General features: G+C 35.0%; 1 protein-coding gene across 1 annotated transcript in view; it reads right to left on the bottom strand.

The window, feature by feature from the left end:
* Positions 1-4,539, bottom strand: part of LOC106473583 (atrial natriuretic peptide receptor 1-like) — a gene marked incomplete at both ends in the record, with an annotated part of 46,468 nt that extends 41,929 nt beyond the window's left edge. The window contains one exon of the mRNA XM_022401984.1: positions 4,401-4,539. Coding sequence (XP_022257692.1) covers positions 4,401-4,539 — 139 coding nt within the window. The remainder of the gene's footprint in view (positions 1-4,400) is intronic.
* Between the last annotated feature and the right edge of the window lie 7,423 nt (positions 4,540-11,962).

The raw sequence follows: 11,962 nt of genomic DNA, 5'->3' as shown, positions 1-11,962 counted from the left end.
CTCCATCCAGGATGTTGTTGGGGCATTGTGAGGTGTCAGTCAATTCTCGGTTCAGATTCGAACAAAGCCCTTGTGGCAGCAGGTGTTGCTAACTGCCTGCCCTTTTTCTGATCACTAATTCAAAATTAGTGACGGACGAACCTACGGGTATAAGACCTGGCCGCTTAGCCTATGTGTACATGAGTTACTATTCAGATTGAAAATACCAATACTATGTTGTGTGCATTACATGCAGCATTCAGCCAAGACAGTAAGTGTTAACCTCTTGATTGAAACTGGTTCGGGTGTCCTTAGATCACTATAATTTCTTTAATACTTCTTTAGTTTTTGGTTCAATATGTTCTAACCAATCAGCAGTACTTCTAACTCGCCTGCCCCCCCCCCTCCCCAGTGGCACAGCGGTATGTCTGCAGACTTACAACGCTAGAATCCGGGTTTCGATACCCGTGGTGGGCAGAGCACAGATAGCCCATTGTGTAGCTTTGTGCTTAATTACAAACAACCAAACTAACTAACTAACTCGCCTGCAGCTGAAAGAAGGTAAGTGGAAGATCGCGTGCAAATCAAACCAAGATGACGTCACAAATTAGACATTGTAAGCATTCCGTTTCTTCTCTACTTATTATAATGTTGTTTAACCAATACTAATGTTGTGTGAATGAACATTGAAATCGAAGTTAATAACAAAAATGTTCCTTTTTAATCATTCAAATTATATTTATACGCATTTAAGTGTCAGAATACATTAACTTTACAAACAAACAAAAACACGTCTTTGCCGAAACTTCCTTAATTTCCATACAAGACTTTTCGATGTGAATGAAAGTTTCAACTTTTTTATTTCTAATTATTAATCAATTTGGTGTTGTTCCCCTTTGATGTTTTCTTTTTCTTTTCTATATGTAAAAAGTTGTTTGTTTGTAGTTTTTGACGTTATCCCTTGTTTTGTTTTTTTGTGCTGTTGTTCATGACATGTGGCATTATATAAGGAAATAAGGAACATTTACTGATTTTATTATCTGTATATCTTGATACGTTGGTCCGGCTACTGTAATGTAACTGACCTGTGCTGCCTAAACAAGACTTTGGAGAAATGAACCGAATGGTTAGAACTCGGATTATTTTATTTTTTATATTTCTGGCAAAAAATAAATAAAAAATAACAGCACAGAAAGAGAACTAACACCTGTTTTGAACATTAGATGACATATTCTATAAAAAAACAACAACAAAAAACTTCCGCCTAGTAAATGTTAAACAAAGATCAACGAATTTGTAACTAGTACATTACCATTACGTCGCGCTTGTAAAAGAGCTTCCACCACGTTAAAAAAGGTATATTTTATGTCTATCGAAACAACACATTACATGTACGAAACTTCATTATTATTATCTGTTTATCTTGATACACTTGTCCGGCTTCTGAGAACTAGCTGACCAGTGCTGCCTAAACAAGACTTTGGAGAAATGAACCGAATGGTTACTACTCGGATTATCTTATTTTTTTTATTTCTGGCAAAAAAAATTAACAGAACAGAAAAAGAATTAGCAGCTGTTTTGAACACTAGATGAAATATCTTATGAAGAAAAAAAAAAACTTCCGCCAAGTAAATGTTAAACAAAGATGAACGAATTTGTAACTAGTAAATTACCATTACGAAACATTTTTAACATGGCCTGATTTTATTATATGGAGTACAATACCTACGATTGACTTCGAAGTAGTCATATGTTTTTATAATTGTAACGTTTCAGTTACTTATATTAAATTTACTCATGTGTTGAAAAGATGGAAGTATTTCCAACGATACATTGTAAGCTATCTGTGTATATGTGTGTGTTTTTCTTATAGCAAAGCCAAATCAGGCTATCTGCTGTGTCCACCGAGGGAAATCGAACCCTTGATTTTAGCGTTGTAAATCCGAAGACTTTCTGCTGTCCCAGCGGGGTACAGGCTATTTGTGCTCTGTCCACCACGGGGAGTCAATAAGCTTACAGTTTACCCACGGGGGACCTTACTTTATTTACGTAGATATATAATTTAAAATAATTTTAATGTTTTTCACCTTTATTTTACAATTTACATATCGCTCGTGGCGTAAACACTAAACAAATATCAAGAAAGAAAGATTTTATAAAATTTTAACCCACAGATCATGACATATATATATATATATATATTTAATTGTATCCATTATTTAGGCCTATAAACAAAATTTCTCTGTAAAGGTATCTCGACTTATACTTGCTCTGTGGATTTCTGAATATTACTTGTTTATTCCTAAAAATGGATTAGTTCTGTATATTAGGGATACTGGTATTTTTAACCAGAATGGCTGATTCGTAAAAGTGGATTAGTTGTGTGTATATATTAGGGTTACTGATATTATTAACCAGAATGGCTGATTCGTAAAAGTGGATTAGTTTTGTATATTAGGGATACTGGTGTTATTAACCAGAATGGCTGATTCCTAAAAGTGGATTAGTTTTGTATATTAGGGATACTGGTGTTATTAACCAGAATGGCCGATTCGTAAAAGTGGATTAGTTCTGTATATTAGGGATACTGGTGTTATTAACCAGAATGGCTGATTCGTAAAAGTGGATTAATTCTGTATATTTGGGATACTGGTGTTATTAACCAGAATGGCTGATTCCTAAAAGTGGATTAGTTTTGTATATTAGGAATACTGGTATTATTAACCAGAATGACTGTTTGTTTTTCAGAGTTCTCGCACATGTCTAGCTACACAAGGGTCTATTTATGCATAGCCGTCACTAACTTTGAGCTGATAGAGTACCGTGAAGGTAGCTAGTCAGCAGTATCCACCGTCAACTCTTGGGCTGCTCTTCTGTGACTGAATAGTGAGATTTGGCCGTTTACCACAGTTACGAAACGCAAACCATAAGCTTTCGTATTTGCAGCTTGGGCACGATAACACTAGGCTACACCCAGCCTCCTTGAATGGAATGTTGTACGTTACATGGGCTACCCAGACTGGTAATAGAACATGCAGACTGGCACGGTAATCAAAAGGTTATGCCTAACTCATTAATAATGAATATTTTATTGTAGCAAATGTTTATTATAAAAAATGTTAGTTTTTTAATGTTAATGTTTATTATGGAAGTTTGTATCATTAGAAACTTAATTCTGTTACATATTATTAGCATCATATCAGGTTTGTTACTTGCTCTCATTTTGGTTTACATCGGGGGCCAGAGAAGCTCGAATGGTTCCTCCAGAACAGTACAAGTACCCTGGAGCGCTGGACCGTCGTTAAGGGGACATTTTAAGAGCTCACGCCTTCTAGCTTCACCCTAACTCTCTGTATGTGCATACAATCGACTCCACCACAGGCTAGGGTCATGTCGATTAATAGGGAGGACATCATACAGATCCCAGGCCATGAATCATGATACGACGCATACACACACAGCTACCATGTTCGACCACACTAAAACTTTGATAAATAGTAGACTGCTTTTTTAATAATGTATTGTTTTGATAAATAAGGAACTGGTGTTTTTAAACTCAGACATAAATACTTGATATCTTTGATACCCTGAATAGTAATTTAGATTATTATTTATTTATTATTACTGAAATTGTTTTGGCAGATATCATTTGGTGTAATAAAAAGTCACAAACGATCGTTACATAAGAACAATTTGTGCTGCCATCTAACAATCAGAAATTAAACTGTTAGTTATGAAACATGGAAATAATATGCTTATAAAATGAACTCACTGCTAAGTAGTAGTTTTCCTTTTTATTATTTCCCCCACAAAAATATGTGTGGTAAAATAACAGAATAACAATACCGTTATACAAGCTGTAATACACTCGATAATGGCAATTAGGTGTTCAAATAACACTATAACTCAACTTTAGCAGCTATTTATAAGCATCATAGATTAATAGATTGAATGCGGCGGTCATTATTTTCTCGGCATACTAAGCACTACCGTGATAAACCGATAAACCAGAAAACTAAAAAATTATAGTGACTATTTTGCATTGTATCATCAGTTAAATATCCTCACTGTTAACGATATCTTCGGCCATAATCCCAATAATAACTTACAAAGCTCAGCCATCTTAAGAGATTTGGGTTATTTCTAAGTACACGCACTAAGCTAACAAACAAATGATGTTCATAAATTTAATCATAATTTAAAAACAAAATTGAAATTATTTCAATCTTTAAACCTAATAATATTTAATAACATTAAATACAAGGAAAAACAAACGATCTTTTTCTTTTGAAAGAAAAAAAAAGCTTGGTAGCCCGGTGTTATTATTAAAATATTAAGTGACATGAGTGTCGTTTCAGTGCGACAGTTATTACTGCTGTAATGAAACAAATCTTAAAGTTCTAAAATACAAAAATACATACCATTATCTGGACATTTGGAATTGTCAAATCCACAAGCTGGAGTATCTGGTGGAGGATCTTTTCGCCCCCCAGCCCAATGAATTTTCATTCCTGGAACATCTTCAAATTGTCCACTGTCACCGTAATAGTTTGCCACTACCTATTAAAAGAAATAAAACAAAACTTGATGCAGTAAACGAAATTATGTGATGGCAAAACGATATCACTGAGTGTTTGCTGTAAATTTTGTGTAATCAATTTTCTAATGTACAACACACATACATAGAATAAAAATCCTTAAACTACGGGATTTCCCCAGCATTCTTATATACAGTATAAGTTGAATAGCTTTTGTACAGCTTCAGGAGTCGTCATAAGGCTTAAAGACAGCATAAACTTACAGTTGTAAAGAACAATCTTTAGCGTGTTTCTTGAAAAGGTACAATTGTTATAAGCATGATAGAAATTTTAAATACTATAAAATGTGCACTGAGGGCGATATGAGAAAATAACAAAATAAAATACTTAATAATACCGGAATGTTTTGTTACGCGCAAAGCTACACAATGGGTTTTTGTGCTCGGGCCACCACAGGTATCGAAACCCGGATTCTAGCGTTGTAAGTCCGCAGACATACCGCTGTGCCACTGGGGGGGGGGGCATTTTGTGATAAAGTAATATCTTTTGACTTTGTGATTCCATACTTTTTTTTATGTACATATTTTACCCCTTATTTTCATTCCTAAGCGACCCCCTCACTTCAATTGTACAGTTATTCGTTCCTGGTCAATAAAGCGAAATTTGTTTAATTCTATAATAAATGTTAATATATATGTTCATAGAAAAGTCAAAACAAAAACTATGGAGATGAATAAAAGATTTTTTTTAATATCTTATTGTTTGTTTGTTTTGAAATTCGTGCAAAGCTACACGAGGGCTATCTGCGCTAGCCGTCCCTAATTTAGTAGTGTAAGACTAGAGGGAAGGCAGCTAGTCATCACCACCCACCGCCAACTCTTAGGCTACTCTTTTACCAACGAATAGTGGGATTGACCGTCACATTATAACGCCCTCACGGCTGAAAGGGCGAGCATGTTTGGTGTGACGGGGATTCGCACCCGAAATATCTTATTTGGTTTTTTATTGTTGTTAAGTACAAAGCTACACAGTGAGATTCCTTTGTTATGTTCACAACAGGGACTGAACTCCGAATTTTAGCATTATAAGCCCTCGAGCACATCGCTGAATCATTGGAAGTGGGGTGCATCTCTTTGTGATACCTTTTGATCTGGATGGCTTCAAAGTTGTTTTCTCCTTATCCAATCACACACACATTTTTTTTTCAGGTGATTTCTTGCCAGGATACTTAAATTGTTTAAATATTCTCTTGCTACTCCATTGTTTTGCAAATGTATCTCTGTCGTCGCTACTATTTGTATGCTAATGTACGTAATTTTGTCTCTGGGATTTAGAAAACGGAAAACTTTGGACGCACAATAGAACTATATCGTGTCGAAATAAAAAAATCTTATCAATTTACACATCACTGTCTTTGGTTTGAATATAAGTTAAACACTGCCTCACAGTTAAGATAGTACAAGGTTCAAGGGATTATTTAAGAACATATTGAGACAATCGTCTAAGCAAAATTTGATTTCATTGTAAATATTCATTTATAACCAACGAATCTACTTACCGGCTTTAGCATCTAAGTACTTCTATAAAATAAAATAAAAACCCAAAATACAGACAGTGTTAACACAAACTCATCACAGAAGAACGGAAACGTCTTAATCATATGCAAATCACACCAATTAGAAGGATCTCTCGGTCCACGCATATGTCGTATGGAATTCGGAAATATTTTTCGCGATATTAACGTAGTGAATAAAAAAAATCAAAATCGTAAATTAGATTAAGCAAAACTTTATGTTAAATGATCTAATTTTACAATTCTGAGGTAACACGTTAGTGCACGCTCGTAACAAGACTTGGCTACTCACAAACATTGTCTCTAGTCCTAATGTAAAACAAACTGATAATTTAACCAGTTTTTATAAGAGTTAATGTAGTAGTCTGTGAGAAATTTGACTTTTTTTGTGTCTAAAACAAGATAAAGAACAATTGTAGCATATTACAAAATTTGATGGAGATGTGAACGTGATAAGGCAACATTAATCAGTCAACAATTAAATTTGAGGTTAACGCCAAAAGATCTGGTTTTCATTAAATCAACTTTTCTTTTTTGTTTTCCTAATTTCGCACAATGGTACCTTTCTAACAGTTACATTTTGACTTTACTTACTGAGTAAGTATATTTTATTACAGTTTACTGCTTTTACAGTAAGTAAGATTTGTTTTTAGAACAGCTACAATGTTTCTATCACTGGTGCGATCATTCTTCTGTACATAAGAATGATCACACCAGTGATCATAGCGTCGTACCTGTTCTAAAAACCAATTTGAATTACTGTAAAAGCTGTAAATTGCAACAAAATAATGTTGAATCAATCCAATGTCAGCATTGCACAGGTGTATGTATACTAATCTATAAAGTAGGACAGAAATAGTATAGATGGATTACAAATAAATGCTTTTAGAAGGTCAACTTTTCTTATTCAGTTTGTGGTATAACAGTGAAAGGGGGAAAAAAAAAGTCCACCTTCCGAAAGTACAGGTATTATTTTTTGTGATTACAGATTACCTAGGCTATCTTCGTCAGGTGTAACGACCAGATTGGACGTCTACCTAAGTTAGTTGACTTGCCAGATATAGGTCGAATGTCTACGAATGATTAATGTCTTGTACAAGTAACAAAAGTAAGATAGATTTTTGGCTCAGTTCGTTTTGTATACACAAAAAACGTAAACAGTTTGGTTTTTACGTGTGTTTCAACCAATCTGTAACAAGGAATCTCTTTTTAAGACGATGAAAAAGATGTGATAGGTTTCCAAGTTTAGCATTTCTATATTGTACGACTTTTGTACGTACAAAACTAACTTTAGCTGGACCCAGGTTTCTTTTTTTTTGGGGGGGGGGAAGGAGTACATTATGCAAAAACTGGTAAATAAAAATAAAATTACGCCTCTGTTAATTAGTGTTGTGTGGGATGATTATATTAACGTAGTGAAGCATATAGCTACGTTTGGTATAGTTGTAACGTATACGTATTACTCATGTACGAGATAACATACTTTTAATTTCCAAGTAGTTTTCAAAAGATTTAACAACTTGTGCACATTACGATTAATTGATTAATTTACTTCCTGATTGTTTGTTGTTAAGCAGAAAGCTAAACAATGTGCTCTGCCCACTGCTGGTATCGAAACTCGATTTTTAGCTTTACACACCCTCAAACTTACCGTAGAGCTACAGGAGGTGGGAAATGGGCTTTTGAAATCTCCTTTGCTCTGTCCACTGCGGGTATCGAGACTCGATTTTTAGCGTCACATGCCCTCAAACTTACCGTCGAGCCACAGGGGTGGGATGGGGGGATGGTTCTTTTGTTAATTTTTTCACCATGACGTTTAATGTCCCATTTAATGCAACGAAAAACTCGTAATTGGCACAAAAAACGATTTGCATAACATTTAACGCTTTATAGAAACCCGACATTATTACCTGGTGGTATCTAATGGCATTAGGTATTACAATAAAACGATATGACAAAAGGTTTCATTCTTGAAACTAATAGCTATTACACAATTTTGGAGTAGAAGAATTAATTATATACACATTGGGTTATCTGCTGTGTCCACCGCGGGGGGATTTTAGCGTTGTAATTTGATATATTGGATCACATTAAACTAAAGACAGTCATTGTAACAGATTACTTGAGCGCACTAATTAGTCATTAAAATTACTTTTGCTAGATCACTTTGAGTGAGGGGATTTTCGCAAGCATCTTTTATTTTATTGCCCCCCCTCCCTTAGTGGCGCAGCGGTATGCCTTCGGATTTACAACGCTAGTAACCGGTTTTAGCCCATTGTGTAGCTTTATGCTTAACTTCAAACAAGCAAATAAGCAATCTATTTTACTGCCATCTATTGGTGATAAACTAGCATTTCAAAACTTGAGACTAAATATTCTCAAATTTTGCTAACAAACGAACAGTAAAGCGGAATAGTCTGTTCAGCAATCGATAATAACAACGAATAAAAAAATTCGAATAATTCATTCTGCAAAAGGAAGCAGCCTCATAAAAATATAACTTTTCTTCTTCAATTATAAGTTGTACTGTCACCAATATTGTTTGACAAGCTGCTCTCGCCGAGAGCACAAACACGCAATCTGAAAATTTCTAATGAGCAATGAATAATAATAAAAAAAGATGAATGGTTTATATATCTAGATTACATTTGAGACACAAAACGGTGTGGCGTGGCATGGTCTGGTCAGAGCGCTCGATTCACAATCCGCGGGTTCGAATCCACATTACACCGAACGTGCTTGCCATTTCAGCCGTGGGGGCGTTATAATGTGACGATCAATCCCACTTTTCGTTGTAAAAGAGTAGCCCAAGAGTTGGCGGTGGGTGGGAGTTCACTAGCTAGGTTTTTGTCTAGTCTATAACTTCCAAATTAGGGACGACTAGCGCAGATAGCCCTCGTATAGCTTTGTGTAAAAATTCCTAACAAACCTCGTACACTATACTCTGTTTTCCAAGAACAAATTATATAAAGCAATAAGTGAGCTGGCCCGGCATGATCAGGTGTTTAGGGCGCTCGACTCGCAATCTGAGGGTCGCGGGTTCGAATCCCCGTCCCACCAAACATGGGATCGAAACCGTGGGGGCGTTACAATGTGACGGTCAATCCCACTATTCGTTGGTAAAAGAGTAGCCCAAGAGTTGGCGGTGGGTGGTGTTGACCAGCTGTATTCCCTCTAGTCTTTCACTGCTAAATTTGGGACGGCTAGCGCATATAGCCCTCGTGTAGCTTTGCGCGAAATTCAAAACAAACAAACAAATAAGTGAGCTGATGTATTTCTACCTCTGTAATAGGTTTGCTATGGATTATCAATAAGAACAGTGTGTACTAGCATTAAAACAACACTTTTCGTGGCTGTTAAATGGATTCTTAGGCCAGTTCCACACCGCTTTGGATCCAAGTCTTAATCGAAATGAGACAAGGAGCAGCTGTTAAAAAGTTAGGGTGGACAAGACGAAACAATAATAAATACAAAACGTGATTAGGTTATAGCTTGAAAATACCCGAGGCTGAGCAGTAACAAAAAACAACAACTAAATAAATAATTCGAGCCCAGAATTTTAATCTTATAAACCCTGGCTGATATAAATAGATTTTACTCGTTCTGAATGTACGAAAACATTTGTTTATTTAATAACAGATACACAATTCAGTTCCTGATTTCTAAGTCAGGTTACAAATGGTACGTCCTGACGATTAGGGGCGCTCGGTTCGCAACTTGTGGTTTGCGGGGTCGAGGCCAGGCACCAAAAATAGTCCCCCATTTTTGCCGTAGAGGTGTTATAATATATATACATATATACGTACGCTATAACTTAACTATAACACTATATATATACGTACGCTATAACTTAACTATAACACTACATATATATATACGTACCCTATAACTTAACTATAACACTACATATATACGTACCCTATAACTTAACTATAACACTACCTATACGTACGCTATAACTTAACTATAACACTACATATATACGTATCCTATAACTTAACTATAACACTATATATATACGTACCTATAACTTAACTATAACACTACATATATAAAGTTATAGCGTACGTATGTAATGTTATAGTTAAGTTATAGGGTACGTATATGTAATGTTATAGTTAAGTTATAGGGTACGTATATATATAGTGTTATAGTTAAGTTAGAGCGTACGCTATAACACTACATATACGTACGCTATAACTTAACTATAACATTACATATACGTACGCTATAACGTAACTATAACACTATACATATACGTACGCTATAACTTAACTATAACACTACATATACGTACGCTATAACTTAACTATAACACTATATATACGTACGCTATAACTTAACCATAACATTACATATACGTACGCTATAACTTAACTATAACATTACATATACGTACGCTATAACGTAACTATAACACTATACATATACGTACGCTATAACTTAACTATAAGACTACATATATACGTACCCTATAACTTAACTATAACACTACATATACGTACGCTATGTAGTAAAGTAAAAATATACCTTCTAAAATGGCTGGATTTGTTTGTTCTAACGCAAAGCTACGCAATACGCTTTTATCACATTGTATCATTTGTTGTCGTGTGTCGTTATATTAAGGTAAAGCTCATCTTTTAGGGCTTTTATTTACAGATCGTGTTAGCAGAACTCCAATCATTCAAACAATCTGCACTTGAAATACAATATAATAAGATTAACAGCTTTTAGTATCCATCAGCGAAACATAGGTACCTCCCGATGTATTGTCATTAGACGTAAATTATGGAGACAGAAGCCAATAAAAGAACATAGACAATTTTCCAAACTATATATATATATATATATATATATATATTTCTTTTATTATTATTAGTTTTTGCAGTTCCAATTCATCATTTCTAGTGTAAGGAAAAATAGCTTCAGGAGGAAAAATCTTACAAGAGACACAGGACATGAACATAAGAAATAAACATGTCACATTAATACAATATAAAGCACCATCTTTGATAGTGGGGGATCTATTTTTATGAAGTTTTTTAGAGATAATGCCATATAAAGTTATGTTGTAGTAGTACTTGAAGAGAAGCTGTGTCGTGATAAATTATTCTGATGTCTTTCTATCACATGTATCTTGGGGCACAGTTTCAGGTAATGATACATTGCTAAAGGCTTTTGTAACAAGATAAACGTTAAGACGTATCAATAAAAAGAAGCCACGAAGAAGCTTAGATATATCATGCAGCTGTTTTGTTGACGTCATGCGATATACCGCCATGTTAGTACGCGATACCCGTTTTCTTTACTATCGAATGAGAATACTGTTGTCCACGTTGTAAGCCTTTTGAACTTCGTTTCCAAGGGAACATTTTATAGGGTTATGGATGTCTAATCTCATTTATAGGATTCAGGGTTGTGTGCTAGATTTTTTAAGTTGCAATGCACATTGATAACTACTGCGTGGCTTTACTCTCTCTCTTTAAATATATATATAAACTTGTGTGTAATTGTAAACTATGGTTCACTTTCACAGAGAACTGCGTGCCTTTACTCTCTCTCTCTCTCTCTTTAAATATATATATAAACTTGTGTGTGTACGTACACTAGGGTTCCCTTTCACAGAGAACTGCGTGCCTTTACTCTCTCTCTTAAATATATATATAAACTTGTGTGTGTATACGTACACTAGAGTTCACTTTCACAGAAAACTGCGTGCTTTTACTCTCTCTCTCTCTTTAAATATATATATAAAATTGTGTGTGCACGTACACTAGGGTTCACTTTCACAGAGAACTGCGTGCCTTTACTCTCTCTCTTTAAATATATATATAAACTTGTGTGTATACGCAAACTAGGGTTCACTTTCACA

This window comes from Limulus polyphemus, unplaced genomic scaffold, assembly GCF_000517525.1.
Source record: "Limulus polyphemus unplaced genomic scaffold, Limulus_polyphemus-2.1.2 Scaffold6295, whole genome shotgun sequence".
NCBI lineage: Eukaryota > Metazoa > Arthropoda > Merostomata > Xiphosura > Limulidae > Limulus > Limulus polyphemus.
Note: the sequence above shows the minus strand (reverse complement) of the source record. Positions and strands in the feature narration are given on the sequence as shown.